Here is a 20,274-nt window from a genome sequence, read left to right on the forward strand (position 1 = left end):
TCTGAAATGCTGTGACTTTTTTTTTGTCAATAAAGACAATGAAACAAACAAACAAAAAAAAAGTTCTCAAAATGGAAGAAATGGTATGGAAATGACAAGAGCATCAGGTGTGTTCAAAGAATGGGGCAGGCTGAGAAAAGGGTTGGGAAGAGGCAGTGGGGAAACAGCCCCAGGATAGGGCTGGAGATTGAGAGGGAGAAGGAAGCTGGGACTGGGGGACAGCCCCACCCGTCTCCTCTTCTCCCACCTCCTCACTCGGGTTTGGGACAATCAGGATGTCAGATTAAACCTGCCCCTCCTCCTGGGTACCCTACCCGGCAGGCAGTGATCCCAGCACCCACCCCATCATCCCAGCCAGATGCCTGGGCAGCCCTCGATGCCTCCCGCCCCCGCCAGGCTGCCCAGGTCTGAATTATGGCCGGTCCCCAGCACCAGCACAGGCCTGGCCCAGGGAAGAGCTCACAGCATGTTTATTGAAGAACATAGAAAAGACAGCCTCACCCAGGTACCCTCTCAAATGTGAAAAGCGGCCCCTCGGGAAAGAGAATAGTCTCTGTCCATGAGCTTGGGATCCAGTAAAAACCGCCTAAAGCACACGCTGGTAGGTCTTCTTCGTGCCAGAAGCGATGCGGGTGAGCTTGCTGTTTGGTGGCATTCTTCTTTGGGTTTGCAGGCATGGCACTGGGGCGAGGATGGGAGGCAGGGGGACCCTGCATGGATCATCCCACAACAGGGCAGGACTTTTAGTGAATGGCCCAGGCTGCCCTTCCTTCCCCTTGTGTCCAGGCTCACAGCAGAGGGATGGGGTAGGAGGCGCAGGCGGCCAGGCCGCACATGTTCTTCCCTCGCTCGATGAGGAAGTACCTGGGCAGAGAGAAGGAGAGGGGGCCTGGCTTTCTGCCACAGGCCTTTCTGGCATGTTCTGCTGCCCACAAGATCTGACTCCAGGATCGTGCCCTCCGAATTTATTCATAAAGCACTAGTGTTGGAAATTATTGACTGGACTTTGTGAATGATTTATCCTTTCCTCTCCTTGACTGCCAAATTAACTCTTATTCTATCCATACCCTACTTTCCTCTTGAATTCACTGAGGGCCCTCTTTTAGCCCTGGGTATGTCCTCCATAATCAATCACCTGAATCATTAATTGCTAATGGAGGTAACCATTAAAATCCTCCTGTCGGATGAGTCTGAGGAGATTCAAGGCCCAAAGTCACATCTGAATACGTACCCAGGTCTCCAGATTCCAGCCTCTTTCTCCTCTAAGGAGGGGCTGTCAGGGGTCAGGCATAAACTTGTCAGTTTGATTTATCAAAAACAGACCCTCCTGGAGGCTGGCTTAGTCCCAGCCAGTTTTTGTGCTGTGAGGTGCTTTTCCAGCAGTGGCTACACACCTTCCTGAGCCAAATGGTCTCTTGTTCCCAATCATTAAGACCTGGGGTTCGGGAGAGGGGAGGGGATACTGAGAGGTCCTGGGAGTGCAGAGGTTTCAGTCCCACACCCCCCTTCCCCAGTCTGGTCTGGCTCTGCTGACCAGCTTCTTGGAAGCCTCACCTTGGAGACAGAGGAGCCTTCCTCCAGGGCCTCCATTCCCGCACCCGCCCCAGGCACCTGGGACCTGGGAGCTGCTTACCCATTTATTCCCCAGTGGGGACCCCAAGAGTTTTTCACAATCCAATAGGGTATCCCATTTTTTTCTCCATACCCAACAGCCAGTACTGCATGGTTTACTTTATCTGGAGTTTTATGACAGGAAGTACTGGAAAGCAGAATAAAAACAGTTTAAAAATATAGGAAGGAAAAAAAGCAATGACTCATTCACATTTAGAAAGGGTTCTCTTGAGTGCTCACATTCAGAGCAAGGTTCCGTCAAGGACAGCCTGGGATTCAAGGCATTTAAGGCAGCGTTTAATCCTGGCATAAGAATTATTCTCTTCACCTTGTTCGGTTCTGGTTATTCGAAGGAGACAGTATCAGGGAGGTGCTGGCTCATCTTTAACACCTGACACTTCTTACTTCCTTCCATAACTAGAGAAAACTGCTACTTGCTGCATTGTCTGCAACAGCATCCACTTAGAATTTAACATAGCATGGCTTTGTTGCCATTGCATTTATTTTTAAGGTTACTGTGATGGTTTGAAGCTGTATGTACCCCAGAAACACATGTTCTTAAACCTAATCCATTCCTTTGTGTGTGAACCTGTTGTCAGTAGGACATTTGGATGAGGCTACTGCACTTAAGGCGTGATCCACCTCATTACTGGTCTTAATCCTATTTAATTCTATTACTGGAGTCCTTTATAAGCAGAATGAGAGAATGAGAGAGAGAGAGAGAGAGAGAGAGAGAGAGAGAGAGAGAGAGAGAGAATAAATTCCCATTATTTAATGCTTAGGAAACCTAAGACAGTTACCTTCTTTTCATGGTAAATATATAGGCTTTTCCTTTATCACAGTGAACTAGTTTCCATAGGGAAATTCTAGAGAATAAACTGCAGGGGTCATGTATAAATTCAGCCAATGTGTACTGAGCTATTAGTCTGTGTCAGGCCTGGGGCAAAGTGCCAAGGTATGAACAAACAAAACTGCTGTTCTCACAAAGCTTTGTTTGGCAGGGAGCGGACTGGCAAAGAGGGGACTCTTATATACCCAAGTGAGGGCTGGGTCAGTGGGGAAGATGATGCAAGACCACAAGGGGGAATCCAATCCAGTGGGAAGGGGTATTGGGTGGGGGTCAAGGTAGGCTTCCCTGAGAAGGCAGGATATAAGCATGAAACCACAAACCTTTCACATTGTGGCAGGGGTGGGGGCTGCAGGGTGGGGATGGGTAGGTTTTGAAAGGTGATTATCAGAAAAGACCAGATCATGAGGGTCCTCCCAGTCGTGCTTAGATGCTAGACTTTATCCTTAAGACAATGGGGAGACACAAATGTGGCAAGAGGAACGTTTCAGAAGGTTGACTCTGGGGGAGTAGATGTAACTCGAGTGGTTGAGCACCTGCTTCCCATGTACAAGGTCCAGGATTTGATCCCTGGTACCTCCTAAAAACAAATAAATGAACGAAAAAACCCCAATTCTCACTGGGGAGCAAATGTAGCTCAAGTGGGCGAGTACCTGCTTCCCATGTACTGGGGATTGAAGCCAGGACCTCCTAAAAACAAACGAAAAATCCAATCCTCATTAGGGATCAAATGTAGCTCAGTGGTTGAGTGCTTGCTTACCATGTATGAGGTATTGGGTTCACCAGATACTTCCAAAAAAAAAAAAAAAAGGCTGACTCGACTCTGGTTCCAAATGGAGGTAGATGGGTAGGGGTTGTGGACACAGATAAACCAGTTGGGGTGGCTGCAGGGGAGGGCAGGGGTGGCCTTGGGCAGAGACATGGGCAGAGATGGGAGAGCAAAGATGTGAGCTGTGTTGCAAGGGCAATGCCTACAAGATGTGTGGGTGAAAATGAGGGAGTGAAGGCTTCGGGAATGGCTCTGGTCTTTCGTTTGTGTGGCAGGGACCTGGAGAAGCAAGTCTGGGGTATAGGGAGGAGATATGCAGGATTTCAGGGTTCTATGGGCCTTCCAGGTTGAGATGTCAGGTGGCTCTTGTATGTTCAGAGCTGATACTCAGTAGGGACCAGGTTGGCGGATGGAGCTGGCCACGAAGTTTGAGAGAGACCAGGAAGAGTGCAGCAGTGGGGAGAGGAAAAAGGGCCGAGGACAAAGCCCTGGAGACACCCCACATTTCAGGGGTGCCTAGAAGACAAGTTGACCATGAAGAAGACTCTGGGGGAGAATGCAGGAAGGGGCTGGAGAGACAACACAGCTAGACTCACTCGCTCTACAACACAGATGAGCTAACAGAGGTGTGGGCAAGATAAACGACACAGGCAGTGTGCTAAGGAGCTTGTTTGTTTTTTTTTTAAGAACACTGTGATTCTGATTTTTGAGAACTGGTACTTTCTCTTTCCTGTTTCACATCTTTAAATTTTGGGGCCTGGGTTTCCTTAACTGGAGGTGACTTTTCTGTCTAGGAATGTGGAGCCCTGGGTTCAAATTTTGGTTCTATCGCAGTAGCCTTGGTCTGCCACATCTCTTCTGACCTTCTCTCCTCTGTAAGACAGTGACTGGTTCTTGACTTCTAGGGATGCACAAAAAGTGCCCAATACACATGGTAGGGGTCAAGAAATGGCACGATTGGGTGCCTGGGCAGATTCCCACATGCCCCTGTGTGGAGGCCCATCAGCCCTCCTGCCTCCGGGGTCCCAGCTCACCTGGAGTAGATGCCCTTGCTGTAGCTCAGAAAGTCATCAGTTACCTCAAAGGCAAAGCTCACAGGGTTGTACAGGGCCACGGCCTCCACCATAGCCTCCTCATCGTTCTGTGGACAGAGGGACTAATGCACACACACAGCCTCTGCCACATCATCAACCCACAAAACAGAAGCCCAAAGAGATGTCCAGAAGAGATGGGAGGGAAGAGGAGCCAGGTGGGGGCAGGCTGCCCCTCTGAAGCAGAACCTGGGAGGTGGGAGTGGCCAGGGGCGTGGAGGGCCCCACCCTCTTGTACAACAACGGCCAGGATGTCACTTGGCCCCCTTTTAAAAAATTCTCTTACAGTTCTCTTCTCCCAAACTCAGTCACTCCCCTGTGACCTCTCCCCTTTGCTGAGTTGGCTGTAGGTGGACATCTTCCTGCTCTGTTCCAGGAACTTCCTTTGGAAGAGGGCCCATGGCGCGGTGTGACCCACTCACTCAGTCACTCACAATCATTCACTGAGGGCCTCTCTGTGAGCCAGGTGCCCCGAGGGACTCAGAAATGAATGGGACCCACCCCCAGGACTCCCCAAAAAGCCAGTCTACAAAGCTTTTTTGGGAGAACATGGATAATAAGTACACGAATAAATAGGAAGCAGACTGTGGTGGAAACGAGGAGACTTAGCAAAGGGCTATATGCCTTTTGCATAGGGCCTGCCCCCTTCAGCTGGGGAAGGTATTAGGGAGGAAATCAAGTAGGCTTCCTGGAGGCTGCAGCTTAGGAACTGAGCAAAGACCAGGTGAGAGCAGGTTCTCTCCCTGGAACCCTGGCTTCACATTAGAACCACCTGGGGAGTGTTAAAAAAATCCCGATGCTTGGGTTGCACCCCAGGGGAATGACATCAGAATCTGTGCAGAGGGTCCTGGGCATCAGTATATTTTAAGGCTTCCCATTGGATGGGCCACCCAGCCCTCCCTGAGTCCTACCTCTCTGGAGGGGGTGCAGAGACCCAGCTGCAGAAAGCAAATAGCTGCCTTGTAAGAGGCTTCCTCCCCTGCCTGTTTGAAAGATGCTGTGAGCCCCAGTATGGTCAAAGATCTGAGATAAGGAAGGTGCAGAAGCCTGCCCACCCAGGGGTGGAGCACAGCTGTGGCACCAGCCCTGTTCCCAGAGCCAGTGGCCCTGTCAAAGAGGGCTGAATGCCAGTGCTGACGTGTTCTGCAGGGTACTCCAGGTGTTATCCCCAAGACTCCCCTGGAGGCCAGGCAAAAGGGACTTCTTCCAGCCTCTAATTTGCCTCAGTGGGATGCAACAGCCCAGGGCAGGTCAACCCTAGGTGGGCATGTCTCAGAGAAAACTGGTTATTTTCTGAAGATAAATTTGGGGCAGCCAGTAGCTCCCGTTATTGGGTGTAGGCTGTATTGTTGAGGCAATGAGCCCTGGTTCTGGAAGGACATGGTCTCAGTCCAAATCCAGGCTTCTACTTCCAGGCTTTAAGGCCTTGGGGCCTCTGGTTCCTCATCTATAAAATGAGGATAATAATGACACTTAACTCATGCGGTTATTTTGAGTCTAAAGGAGATAATGGATGTTAAATGGTTGACACCACCTGTAAGCACTCCATAAAATTAAACTACTATTGCAAAGAGTTTGGCACGTGCTTCAATTACACGGTAGCTGCTGTTATTATGCAGGCATGTCTGTGATTTGCACATACATTCTGCAACACACACATGTTCAACCTCATGCTCTCATCTGCACACATCTCACCATTCCCAGGGATATGCTTTTTTTTTTTTTCCTTTTACACACATCCTCCCACATTTGCACACACAGACTGGTTCCATGAGGACTGTTTTAAGTATTCCAGTTCTCCCTCCAAGGAACAGGGTAGGAGTGCCTTTCCCTGTTCACCTGAAGTTAGGTGTGATGGTGTAACTTGTTTTGGCATGGTTTATCATTCTCTCTCCCTCTGCCTGGATCCTGGGGTGAAGCCAACGACACAGATCACAGCCCTGCCTAAACCGATGGTCATGTTGCATAAGTGAGACAAACCTTGGCTGTTTTAAGCCATTCAGATTTTGGGGTTGTTTTTTACTGCAGGATAACCTGATACATATTCACACTCTTCCGCAATCTCTCCTACACATACAAATCCTTACACATAGATGCTCATGTTACACATGCTTGCACCCTGTCTTTTGAAGAAGGGGATTCTTGTTTGTATTTTACAGACAAGAAAACTGAAACTCAAAAATGAAGACTTGCATAGGACTGGTCAGAACCAGAGCATCTGACTACCGGTCCCATGCTCTTTCCTTCCCCCCTTCTACCATGGTGCCACCATGGTGACTGATATTCAGTGACAACACTTTTCTAAGCAAAGTGATGTGTTCTAAGAAAGGCTATCCTGCCTGGCCCAGTGGCCATCTGACAGCTGTGGTGACTGGGTTCCTTATTGGAACACATTCCTCATCTGAGAGAAGGATCCAGTACTCACAAGTGTGATGTTGGCTACATCCTTAACAAAAGCAATGGCCTCTTCTGACTGGAACTTGCAGGTTCCCTCCTGTTCAGGGTGGCAAAGAACAGGGAATACGGGTTAAGGATGCTTGGCCCCAAGCTGAGTCTCCCTTTTACTAAGCAAAAATCATGTCCGGCCTGTGCTGGTGACAAGTCCCTTAAGGCAGGAGTTAGAGACGTCCTTGTTTTCAAGGAGCTGGGTTTAGTGGCAGGAGACAGCCCCGCTGCTGGCTTTGACAGAGGTGAGCACAGCACCTGGTGGGAGCATGAGGGAGGCGCCCAACCAGCCTAAGGAGACCTGCTGAGAAATGGAAGCCAATCAAGAGCCTGCATGGCAAGGGAAAGGGAGGCACACTTTTAGTATTGGGCCCAAGGCTGACAAAAAGTGGGCACAGAGATGGGGTTCCATGGAGGGAAGCACCAGCCCTTCTGAGAGAGTGGCAGGGAGAAGGTCCGGGACAATGAGGCATGACTAGAGGAGAAGGACCTGGGTCTGGGAACCAGCAAGTAGTTTGGCTGGAGCAGAGTACAAGGTCTTGAGTGGGAAAGTAAAGACAGATAAGACTGGAAAGACTGGTTTGGGTGGGGCTGGGGAGGGCCTTGAGTCTGGGACTTTTATCTCGTAGGTCCCAGAGGAGCCTCTGAAGAGCTCTACAAGGCTGGGGTGTGGTCAGAGTTGGGTGGAGAGGCCACTTGAGCACAAAGGGCAGGACCGAGCAAAGGAGCAGCTGTAAGGTCTACTGGGTCAGCAGGCTGCGAGCTGACCAGAAGTGAGGATCTGGGTGGGGAGACAGGGGGACAGGGTGGCCACCAGGTTCTGAGGGAGGTTGGCGCTTCTTATCACCAATGGGGGGGATCTGGAGGAGCCGCATCTTTGGGGAAAAGACGAGCTGCTTGGCTGGGGACAGGCTGGATTGAGGTGGTGGAGGGGAGGCCCTTGGCATGTTTAGCCAGGCAGGAATGGGGCCACGAGAGGACCATCAGCATGAGAGGCTGAAAGCACACAGTACTACTGGCAGGTCCCTGTCAATTGAGGGTGAAGTCAGAGATGGTGTGCAGGTGCCCACCCACAGCGAGAAGAGGAGCCAGGAAGAAGCAGAGCAGGGAGGCGTGAGGCATGGAGAGGCTTTAGGGAGAAGTATGTCTCAGGAAGGAGTGAGAATAAAGAGAAGGGGGGCAATAAGGGGCCCTTGGATTTGAGCGGTGGTTCAGACAAGTAGAAGAAGTTAGAGAATGGTTCTGAAGAGTGTAGGCAGTTCTGAAGATTCTGGCAGGACGGGGCAGTCCAGTTCCCCAAGGAAAGTGAGTGGATGGCCGCTTTTGGAGGCTGGGGAGGAGTGGAGGGCAGAAGCTCTGCAGATCAAGTGGGGGCCAAAGCTGCCCAGAATTACCCAAGCCTTGTAGGGGTAGGTGTCTTCACCCATGATGCCATTGTTGTATCGGATGTACTCGAAGGCCTGGCTGGGGAGACCCCTGCAAGAAGCACACAGACATGAGCCCCCCTGGGACCGGCCCTGATGGAGGGAGCCAGCTCCACCATGGGCGGCGGCTGGAAGGATTGGTCAGGGAGTGCCCGAGAGGTGGAGGAGGTCCCTGTGGGTTTCTGAGGGGCGGGCAATGCTGCACCACTTGTCTGGCCTTGGGATAAAGCTCAATAAACTCAGGCAAGGCCCCCAGAGTCCAAGGATCAGCTACATGTGCTTCAGGGGACGGAGACCTCTGGAAGCCAGGGTCCCTGCTCTCAGGACTGGGAAGTGTCACAGCATGGTATCAGCCCAGCTCACCCTCACTGGCACTGCCATGCCCCCTGGGCACTCGGGCACTGCGCAAACACGGACTGCTTGCTTGTTATATCCACCCGTGTAGTAGGTCCTGTCATTTTTATTTTACTGAAAGAAAGACTAAGGCACAAATAGCGGGGACAACTTGTCTAGGCTCACAGAGCTTAAGTCAAGCCAGGATCTGGTTCCTGAGGTGGATTTTTTCTACATCATCTTGCCTCCCAGAGGCTACACCTCCTCAGCAACCCTGGCCCTGCTTTTTTTTCCCCCATAGCATCACCTGACCTATTACATACTTGTTTCTAATCTGTCTTACCTGGCTAGAATGTCAGACCCCTTTGTTTTGTTTATTCCTGCATCCCTAATGCCTAGATAAATAGCAAGCACTCAGAATTATCTGTTGAGTGAATGAAAAAATTAACTATTGTTCTGAACCAATGCAAATTGATTACTTTGAAAAATGGGGAGGGGGGCAGAGCCTCCTTGTCAGACTCCTATTGATGGTGTTTACAAGTTGCAAAGAGGAAAGAGACCAAAAATGAGGAAGAGATGACTCTGCAGAGGACGGTGGGTCAGCAGGCTGTGCCCTCACCCCTGAGCCCCAAACACTCTCTGCAGAGGCCCTTTCTGTCTTTATAGGACTCCCCACAGGGGAGACAGTGGAGGGACAGAGGAGCTGCGGCCTGGGTGAGGGAGGGGCTGGAGGCAGAGGAGAGTCAGGGATGGAATTTGCTCTAGGGATTACTAAGAGCCCAGCTTGACACATATTGTGTTAGGAAGGCAGGCCCACCCTTGGAAATGTCTCAGAGCCCTGCCGGTATGGAGAGAGGTGAGGGCTAGACATGGTAGACGCACGTGCCGATTCCTAACCACCTGCTTTAAGAATTGCGAAAGATGTGGCCCTCATGCATGAACACTTTTCCATCTCTGTGGAAAGCTCCCTCATAGGGCTTATCCAGCTGGGTGGCTTCAGAGAACATGTTAAAGGCCGATCAGCCATGTGTGTGCATCTTGGCTTTGGAGGATGATGTGTAATTGTTTCTCATTTGATGAATCCTTCTGGCCCCAGACCCAGAGACCTTGGCAGCCTGTGAAGCTGACTGTGCTGTGGAAGGAAAGAAGAGTGGCGCCTTGGAGAAAGGATGGAGTTTGGAGCCAGAGGCTGGGCTTGGATTCCAGCTCTGCCCTGGTCTTGCTGTGGGACCTTGGGCACCCTGGGTGACCTTCCTCCCTGTACAATGGGGAAGATTTTGCCACCCTCGAAGACAATGGATGGGGTGCCATCTGTAGCAGTGCCTGGCACAAACCAGATGCTTTGTAAGTGTTAAATTGCCTTCCTTTCTCAAGAAATCAAAGCTCCAACAGAAGTGATCTACTGGAAATGAGAAGGGGTTTTGGCCCCTCCTGCTGGAGACATACCCTCGGCAGCCGTGATTGTTAAAGTTCCCAGCGCAGTCCACCAGCTGCTGCTCCGCCTAGGAGAACCACACAAACCCAGTGAGCTGAGCCTCCCTTGCAACACACACCTTTGGCCAAATCCACAGTGCCTCAGGGCAGCCTTCTTGGTCTTGGAATGTCCCAAGTGCTGGCCCAGAAGCCGGCTGCACATCAGGAGGGCTCCATGACCACCGGGTGGCCACGCTGATAAGAGGGCGCCAGGGGGCACTGCCTGGTCTGAGCACCTGCCTTGCAGGCACGCACGGACAGTGTGGACTGGGGCTTGCTCATGGAGGGACAGGTCCACCTGATCCCCTGCGCCACATCTCCTCAGCCTGGGGCCCTAGGCTCTGAGAGGCGCTTCTTAGGGAGGCCCTCGCCCTCTCACTCTGGGGGACCAGGGGCATGGATTCCCCTTAAGAAAACAACGGAGGCAGCTTGGGAAGGTGTACAGCTCCCAAAGTGTGCCGGGGCAGGCTCTGCTTTTCTGATCCCCCTCCTTGGTGAGGGCCCCAGCATGAAACACTGAGAAACCCCCAGATTCACCCAGGAATGAGCTCTGGGGCTGTGCCCTCAATAAGCCATTTTCCTTTTTGGGAAAAGCATCAATGGGGATGCTCATTCCCAAAGTCCACAATGCGAAAGCAGCCCTAAGTGATGTGGCTCTGAAAGGCCTTCCCCACCATGCCTTGGGGCAAATCCACGGCTGCCGGGGGAGGGGCCGAAAGGGGGCCAACTTCTTACCAAGGGAAGAAGCTTCCCAGTTGCTATGGCAATCGCAGACTCCAGGGCCCCAGTGGTGGAGAAAGTCCAGCAACTGCCGCAGGAGCCCTAGAGAGGGCACGACGGTAGACGGGGGCAGGGTCAGTAATTAGGATGCCAAGAGACAGCCCTTCTTCCTGCCTTCCTCCATTGACCCCCACGGGAACCCAATGGCTTTTCAAAGCCTTATAGTTTACAAAGTCCTGCTCCTGTCTTGTCCACTCTGACCCTCACAGGTCCTGAGAGGCCGGCATCTTTCTCCCCAAGTTAAAGATGAGGTGGCCAAGACCTGCAGAAGAGCAGGAGCAGCAGGTAGCTCAAGGCAGGGCAGCCTCTGGAACCTGTGGATGCCCAGGCCCGGCCTCTCCTCTAGCAAGTTCCACCACCCTGCCAGGTCCAGGAGTCTCCTGGCCCCATTCTATAGTTTTTGATTCTCCCTGGATTTCTGAATCTTGCTGGCTCCGCTTCTCCTTACTGTTTTGCAGCTGAAAGACTCACCAAAATTCTGCTTCTAGAACCTTCTCTCTTGCCTCTCCATCATCACTCTCATTTCCACCCATGAATTTGTTAAGCAGCTCCTCAAACTCTAGCCCAAGCCCTGACTTCCATCCAGGCCTAGACATGGAACTGACTCCCAGACAGACCCCATGCGAGAACCCAAACACCCCAGGCGTTTGACAGTCATACCCCACATTCTCCTTGCTATCTTCTGCCACAATCATTGCTGCCACCTGGTCTCTTTTTCAGGCTAGCGGTAAGGGTTAGGAGTTGGGTGCCAGAACCTGGCGGCTTGGCTCAAATCAAGCTCTGCCACACACTAGCCATGTGACCCTGTCAAGTCGTTCTCCTTCTCTAAGTCTCAGTTTCATCATTTGTTTAACGGAAATGACAATAGTCCTGACCTTACAGGCTGTTAGGGGGGTTAGAGAAAATCATGCCTGACAGCAGTCTCAGTTTTCTGTTATTATTTTTCTCTCAGGTTCCAAACCTCAAAAATCACATCTTTGCCAATTTTCCTCCCTTGACTGGTTCAATCCTCCATATTCTACCTCTGAAATATCTTTTCTTTTTTTTAAAGATTTATTTATTTATTCTCCTCCCACTTGTTGTTTGTGCTCATGTCTGCTCTTTGTGTCTATTGTGTGCTTCTGTGTCTGCCTGTCTCTTTTTTAGGAGGCACTGGGAACTGAACCTGGGACATCCCATGTGGGAGGGAGGTGCTCAATCACTTGAGCCACATCTGCTCCCTGCTTGTTATGCCTCTCATTGTGTCTCCTTGTTGTGTCATCTCACTGTGTCAGCTTGCTACACCAGCCAGTTGTGTCGGCTTGCTGTCTTGCTCGTCTTCTTTAGGAGACAGTGGGAACTGAACCTGCGACCTCCTGTGTGGTAGACGGGTGCCCAACTGCTTGAGCCACATCTGCTTCCCTCTGAAATGACTCTATAACTCTCCTTCTGCCCTAGTTGAGCCCTCATCACTTGACTCTCTGGGAAGAGCCTTCTTATCTACCTCTCCCTCCTGTCTCTTCCTCTCAAACCTTTCCCTTAGTAGAAAAGGGAAGTACTAGGTCAGGTGGTCTCTCAGGCATCAAGGAGGTGGGCATGGCCATGGTGGTGTGACCACTCAAGCCTAAGGTGGCAGAGCAGGGCTGAGCCTTGAGCACTGGGCTTGGAGTAAGAACCTCATCACTTGCTTACCGTGGACTTTGGGCAAAGCCACCTTTCATCTTTCCTCCTCTGTCAAGTGAGGAACCCTCAGGGTACTGCTGAGTTCATGTTAGATACTGACATTGCTATTTGCACCCACAAAGTGGTGGCAGTGAGATCCCACTCCACCTAGGAGATGAACCATCTTCTTGCTCCTGCCCTTTGGCTCGCTCAGGATGGCCCGGGAGGAGCTAATGTGGGGACTCGAAAGATTCTTGGCATTTCTCCTCTTCCCATGTGCCCAAACAATAAGCAGGGCTTAGGCTTCCACACTTGTCTAAAATCTGCCTGAATCACACGGGCAAAGGCAGGGTTCTTTCTACCAGTCCTGTTCTGGGAGAAGAGATTCATTCTGGCTCCAGGGCTTAAAAGTCCAGAGTCCTTGGCAGCCTCCAGGGATCCAGTGAAACTGGGAGGAGTCAAAGCCGTGCCACATGACTTTTAGGAAAGTGAAAAAAAAAGTTTCTCATGGAGAATTTCCAGGAAGGAAACTTTTTCTTTTTCTTTACTTACTGAGACAATGGCATCCTTCTGAAAAAGGCCAATAGACACCCAGGGGAGGCAAAGTGGACAGCAGGGAGTGGGCTCCAGACCTTCCCAAACACGCCAGAACCCACCCCCACTCCAGAAAACAGCCCAGTCCTCAGCTCTGGAGGCAGGGGAGGTACTACTACTCTCCCTGCCAAGTGCACTGTGCCCTGCGGGAGGCGCGCTTCCCAACAGAGAGGAGAGAGCCGTCCACAGAGGAGACCCCGGACCCAGGGCACGTCTGAAATGCTGGGCTTCATCTGGTCTCTTGACCTCCTGCAACTCCCCAGGGGAAGGTGCCCTGGACGAGGAGGCACCTGACAGAAGGCATCCTTATGAATAACCTCTGCCAGGCCCATGGGATATAATGTTGGGGTGGCCCTACAGGCCAGAATAGAAGGAAGTTTTCATCTTCCAGGACAGCCCATAGAAGAAAGGAGCTCCCTGGCCTCTCAGAAGAAAAGGGCTGGGGAGATGACAGGGAAAAGAGAACTGGGGATTTGCTTGTGGTGGTTTTGTGGTTCTTTTGAGTTTATCTTCCTGATATATTGCCTGAGAACATGGTGATCAGTTAAGAACACATGGGATGCTGTGTGTACCTGATTTTTCACTGGTGTGATAAAATTTCCTTTTTTCCGCCAGTCCACAGAGGGTGGGTAGGGGCCGGTACCCCGAAGGTAGTTACTTCTGGTGGCTGAGCAATTCTGAAACAACCAAACACATTTTTTCAGGGGAAAAAAACCTTTTTGACAAAAACAACAACAACAGGTAATTAAAATGGAATCACTGAGAAAGAGATTATAACTGCCAGAACCATCCCTTCCCCATTTACTGTCCCAAATGCTGACTGACCTGCTCCCTTGAGAGCCCAGGCAGGGCAAGTTAGGGTAGTGTTGCCAGATTTAGTAAATAAAAAAACATTTTGCACAAAGTTGAGAATTTCAGACAATCAGCAAATAATTTTTTACTGTTAGCATATCCCATGCATTATTTGGGCTATACTCATGCTAAAATATTTCTTGGTGTTTATCTGAAATTCAGTTTTAAGTAGGCAACAGTATTTTACCTGGTAACCCTAAGTTAGTGGTCCACATTGCTGTGGCTATGGGCCTGGACTGGGGGACTCTGTTGGGATCCTACACTCCTGTGTCCCCCAAAGAATTTGAGGGACACCTCCAGCTGCTGCTGGGGATGGGACTGAAGCTGGCTGGAAGTAGAGCAGGCTACAAACTTATTACAAAAGTTTGAGTGAAAACTTTTGGTAACAACACTTACCTGAGGCTCAGACCAAAGATATTTTTGCTTAAATTCATCAAAGGTCATATCTGCAAATTGGTTCAATGCCACTGAAAAGAGAAGGGAAAGAAAAAAACTGCCACCAAAGGAGCTTAGCATGTCACTAATAAGCAGAAAAAAGAATGAAACCCCTTGTTCACCCTTGTCCTCTTCATTGCCACTGCAATTTGGCCTCTTTGAATTTTAAAATGGAATATACCAAGGTTCTACAATTTCAGAGTTGACTCATTTGGTGGCTGTCACCCCTGTCTGTGTATCAGAATTGCCTGGGGGATTTTGAAAGAGTATATGTGACTGGGCTGCATCTCAGAGATGCTGATGCAGCTGGTCAGGGATGGGGTTCAATGGATCCCAGGTAGAGAGCCACTCACCTGAGCCAAGTGCTTTCCCACCATACCCCAGTCTCCCTCACAATCCAAAGAAGGGAGCATTGTCATCGCCACTTTTACAACCAAGTCAAGCTTCTCTGAAGGATGACCACCTTGAGGTCACATGTAGTGTGGGGCAGAAAGGAGATTCAAACCCAGGTCTCCTTTCAGCTCACGCTTGTTGTTCTATTACCAACTTAGATGACACTGCAATCATGTCTCAGGACCATCAGCAAATATCTTGGATGTGTGTATTTTAATGAAACATACCGAGTGATGTCCCTAGAGGCTGCTCATCAATGTAGAGCCTGGTCTCTGAAGAGGCACTGCCCCCTGGGACAATACCAGGCAGGCCCAACCTTCGAACTAAGGCTAAACCTTCAGAGAATCGCTCATGGGCTTCTATACAGTCTTGTAAACTTCACAACCACCTAGAATGGCACGAGTGTTGTCCTAAATATACAACCACATGTTACAAAGAGATTAATAGCAGAACCAGGATACTAGGTCAGCCAAGTTCAGCTTCAGAGCCTGGGCTTCTGTTCCCTCCACCCAAGAGCCCTTGGTGGGCCTGCTAATCAGCGGGCATCACTAAAGTTTCTTTCCGGATCTGAGACCTTTCCTCCTTTCAAGGCCCAGAGCAGCCTGGAGGAACAGCATCACCATCATACTTTCAAAAGTGTGGTTCCCAGCATTGTGGGCATTTATCTTCCTCCAGTTGCTGGCAAACGTCTCCTGTCTCAGATGGTACTCAGCTGAGCGGTATTTCTTTTGGTGCTAAAACAAAACACATCAGCGGTAAGTCACAGGAAACAGGATGCAGCTCTTCTGAGGGAAGCTTTTTAAAAAAAAATGCTTTAAGAAGAGGGAGGTAGGTCTTTCTGCCAGGAGTGGAATCTGTGTTACCGACTAGGGCACTGTCCTGGGTCTCCGGTTGTAAAAGGCAGGAAGTTACAAAACAGGCAGGAAGTTACAAAATGAGCCCCTGCCTCCAGGGGCCTGTGGCCAGGAAGAAGACCATGCAGCTGCCTAAAAGCCAGCTGAGGGTCCCAGGGGCCAGCTGAAGGGACCTGCTGAGCACTAAGACCCTCCGACACTATAGCTGGTGCTGGGTCAAGGGTGAGGCAAAAACCACCCTTTTTCAAAAGCAAACACACTGGCATTCTTTGACTGATTTTGTGGCCAGCACACAGTGTGGTTTGAATACAAAATACGGAAATGAATTCCGAGGCTTGAAGGACCACCAGCCAACTTCCATATTTGACCCTGGGACCACTGTTTGGGAGAAGTTTACTTAACTGAATCTATCCCAGTTTGGCTGATTCCCAGTGTGGAAAGACCCAGGGGGTGAGCCAGAAAAATACTTCTTGACTTTCTCAAATCTGGTATGATTTGGTTTGGTAACAGGAAAGTTGTGAAATGAAAACTTCAAAAAGGAGAAGTTCACACTGACCTGAATCAACCATGACTTAAAGTGAAAATTCTCTGCAAAAGAAAAAAAAAAAGATTAGGCCTGTGTTCCTCCTGGTAATAATGAGTCTAGAATCAAGAAGGGCACGTCTGAACTGATTTGCATTTTAGGTAACCAGGCTAAACTTAGAACATCAAAAATGCTGTTATCTGAATGCAGGATGCAGAAAGGAACTTGTGCTTTTTCTCATACCCCAAATTAATTTTGAAAAATCATAAACCATTACTCTGTGGTGTTAAAAGTCAGGATAGTGGTTATCTTCAGATGGGGCACAAAGGGAGCTTCAGGGGTGCTGGGAATATTCTGTTTCTTCATCTAAGTGCTGGTTACATGCTTGTGTTTTGATTGTGAAAATCCATTGAAATACATAGGATTTGTGCATTTTTCTGTATGATGTTCCATATTAACAAGAGTTAATAATGATAATAATAATAAAATAACCATATACCCCAGGGTTCAGCAAACTTTTTCTTAACGAGACAGATAGTAAATATTTTAGGCTTTGCAGTCCATTTGGTTTGTCACAACTCAACTGTGCCAATATACAAAAGCAGCCCCAGACAACCTGAAAACAAATGGGTGTGATTGTGTTCCAAGAAAACTTTTTAATTAAAAACAGGTCAGTCAATGGTTTGCTGATCCTTTATATACCTTGTTATACAATTTTAAGTTAATAGTGACATTTAAAAATAAGACTGTCCCTCCATTCTTTTAAAGCTAGCCAAGGGACTCTAAATGCTGTCATGATGTAACACCCACCATCAGTAACATGCCCTTTCGGCATAGGATAGTCTACATAGTTTCTTTTTCTCCTTGAGCCCCTATCTCCATTCCTTCCTCACGAAATTTTATTCTAAGGGGGTAGATTTTTATACTTGATCACCCTAACACACTTTTCTATACAAAAAAGAAATATATAAGTTTAAAATATTTTTTTAAAGATTTATTCCCCCACTCCCACCCTCACTGCTTGTGCTCGCTGTCTGCTGTCTCCACTCGCTGTGTGTTCTTCTGTGTCTGCTTGTCTTCTCTTTAGGAGGTACTGGAAACTGATCCCAGGACCTTCTGACATGGGAGAAAGGCACTCAGTCACCTGAGCCACCTCAGCTCTCTGGTTTGTTGTGTCTCTCACTGTCTCTCCTGTCTGTTTTTTATTGCTTTATCTTGTTGTGTCAGCTGTCAGCACCAAGCAGGCCTGCTTGCTTCTCACTGGGAGGTCCCGGGAGTCGAATCCAGGACCCTCCATATGGTGGATGGGAGCCCAATTGCTTGAGCGACATGAGCGTCCCTAAATTATTTTTACTTCCTGTGATCCATAAGTCTCTGAACATTCCAAAAATTTATTCTAGACTGAGTAATTATTATAATTATTAGTAGCACATTGTTTCAGTTTCATGGCTGCTAAAACAAATACCAGACAATAGGTTGGTTTCAGAAAAGTATTGGCACAGCTTCAGAGGCAAGAAGGCTTGCTTCCTCTCAGGGATGGCATCTACTGGCTGCCGGCAATCTTGAAGGTTCTTTGGCTTTCCTGCCACATGGCAATGTACGCATAGGTGTCTTCTCCTTACTCTGCTGGGTGCCCTTGACTTTTAGCTTCTGGCTGCTCCCCGTGGCTTCTCTCTCTGTGGCCTTATAGAGAAGGCCAGAAATAGGATTAAGACCCATTCTGATTCAGCTGGGCAATCCCTTAACTGAAGCAACCTCATCAATTACCCATTGTAATAGATTAATGTAATTAATTACATTAATAGATTAATGTAATTAATCTATTACAGTGGGTCCATACCCACAGGACTAGATTAAGAACATGTTTTTCTCGGTATAAAACTCCAAGACGTCACATACATCAATTAATCAACACATTTAAAATTACACATATAATGAAAATTATTAAACATAAAAAGTAAAATTGTATTGAAAATATATCTCTTAATGTGGTAAATAGGATTTACCACCCCTCCCATGAGTTTATGTATTCATGGATAAATATTATCTATCGCTTGAATGAGACAGGATTCAACATTTATTCTGGTCCTATTTATTATTTATATAATGGGCTGAGAAATCCTCTTCAAATGGAAGGCAGTTTGTTTGGAGCAATGTCACCCAATTTCTTGCACTACTTCATATACGCCAAATCACATGGTGCTCAATCAATTATGCCATCAGCTGGTATCTCTGTGCGGTCCTCTTCTCAATTTCAGCTCTGTTGAAGAACTGAAAACACCAGACTTTAAGAAGGATTTGTTACCAATGGTCCTTTTGTTTGTGGTCCCAGATGTTTTTACACCAGGGGCAAAGTCTGTCCAGATTCAAGACAGGAGAGAAAAAAGGGCCTCTCCTGCGTTCAGGACAGGACAGCCTGCATTCAAAGAGGACATTTGGAAGTAAAGGGTCTGGAAACCGATTCTCTTAATCACCAGTATTGTCTGTTTTTGTATATGGCCCATGAGCTAAGAATCATTTTCTTACCTTTAAATGGCTGAAAAAGCCCAAAAGAGCATAATATTTTGTAGCATATGAAAATGATATGGATTTCAAATTTCAGTAAAGGTTTATTGGAACATAGCCATGCCATTCATTTCTGTGTTCTTAGGGCTGCTTTGGTGTTGCAATAGCAGAGATAAGTAATTGCCACAGAGACCCACATATGGCCCACAAAACCTAAAATATTTGCTATCTGGCCCTTTATAGAAAAAGTTCACCAACCCCTGCTCTGGAGTTAAGACAGCCTTTCAAGCTCCAGCTCTCCTGGATGCTGGCTGCAGGGCCAGAGTAAGGCAAAGCCCTCCCTTTGGACTGACCTGGCACTGAGAGTGCTCCTGGTGTACAGGCTTGGGGACTTTATTTTTCAAATGGGTAGGAAGGAATGAGGTAAGACAAGATCAGCCTCAGTGATTCTGCCCCTTCCCCAGGCTGGTACTCTTCTCTATCCCCTGGGTGCAAGGGGCAGGTGGGCTTTGTGAGTGCAGGGCTTGTGGGTGGTGGGCTGTGGCTGGGGAGAGCAACAGAGGGAGGCGGTAGGGGAGAGAAGGCGCAGGCCTTCAGCCTGGGCAGTAGAGGAGGGTGGGAGCAGCATAACGCAGGACCAGTCACAGCTGACCTGGCCTGGAAGGGGGAGTCCTGGGTTGACCTCACCCCTGGGTCCTTTAATGCCCGCGTTATCAGGGGTTACAACCGCTATTGGCCTTCCTGGCCAACACGGGGCGTCACTCCTCCACCAGCCTACAGATGGGCTCTCACGGAGCCTTGTGTGACTAGTCCCGGGGAAGCTGTTAGAAAAACCTGGAAAGTCCCTCTTTGCCTCTGGTGTGGGCAGATCAGGCCTCAAGATGCCCCAAGTTGGGGAGCGGAGGGCAGAAAGGAGTGTGGACTCCCTCTGGGGCCAGCTGGGGAAGTGGGCCCTTGGTACCCGGCCCACCTCCATTTCTGGTCCTGCAAGACCCCCACCCTCCAAACTCCGGTGTTGAGGAACCTCACTTCCCACCCCAAAGAGCGACTTGCGGAGCTCCGGAACCTGGGACCTGGGAACACCCCGCCCCGTTCCTCCCGAGCCCTGGGATCCCTCCTCTCCAAGTTCTTGAGGTCTCGGACCTGGGAGGCCCCGTTCCGTCTGCACCTTCCTAGGAGGCCAACCCGGGTGTCCAAATTACCCACTTCCCGTACCTAAGGAGTTCACGGACAGGGCTGCGGCGCCGCAGGCGGGGATTGCCAGGAGCCAAGCAGCTGCGCCGAGCAGCGGCAGGACGAGCCACATAGCGGCGGCGGCGGCGGCTCGGTGGATGCACTCGGTCGGAAGGCGGCGGCGGCAGCCAAAGCCGCGAGGCGGGAGGCGCGAGGGGCGGGGCGGGCGGCGGGGCGGGGCGTCCGCGGGGCGCCCAACAGTCCCGAGCTCCTGCGCGCGGGCCTGGGGCCCTGCGGCCCCGCGCGAGGAGACTTTGGTTCCGAGTTCGCCGGAGGTGGGGCGACGCCGACCCTCCTGGGTCTCGACCTCGCTCTTCTTCCCGCCCCTCCTCACCGACCCCCTCCCCCCCTGGCCACATCACTCCCCTTTAGCCTTCTCTGCAAGGAAGGGCTTGCTGGGGTCTGCGGGTCTCGCTCTGCCTGGACTGGCGGGGGTGGCGCGGGGGAGCTCGCGGCCTGACCCCTCATCGC

General features: G+C 49.9%; 1 protein-coding gene across 1 annotated transcript; it reads right to left on the reverse strand.

The window, feature by feature from the left end:
* Positions 1–453: 453 nt before the first annotated feature.
* On the reverse strand, positions 454–19,944 carry CTSH (cathepsin H). The gene is made up of 12 exons (XM_004480369.5): positions 19,786–19,944; positions 16,099–16,130; positions 15,317–15,422; positions 14,257–14,327; positions 13,581–13,685; positions 10,729–10,815; positions 9,967–10,022; positions 8,158–8,239; positions 6,744–6,812; positions 4,262–4,368; positions 1,634–1,759; positions 454–864 (listed from the first exon to the last, which is right to left on the reverse strand). Exons 1-12 carry the CDS (start codon positions 19,874–19,876, stop codon positions 789–791), a joined length of 1,008 nt encoding a protein of 335 aa, XP_004480426.1. The 5' UTR covers positions 19,877–19,944; the 3' UTR covers positions 454–788.
* Between the last annotated feature and the right edge of the window lie 330 nt (positions 19,945–20,274).

Source organism: Dasypus novemcinctus, chromosome 3 (genome assembly GCF_030445035.2).
Source record: "Dasypus novemcinctus isolate mDasNov1 chromosome 3, mDasNov1.1.hap2, whole genome shotgun sequence".
In the NCBI taxonomy this organism is placed as follows: Eukaryota; Metazoa; Chordata; class Mammalia; order Cingulata; family Dasypodidae; genus Dasypus; species Dasypus novemcinctus.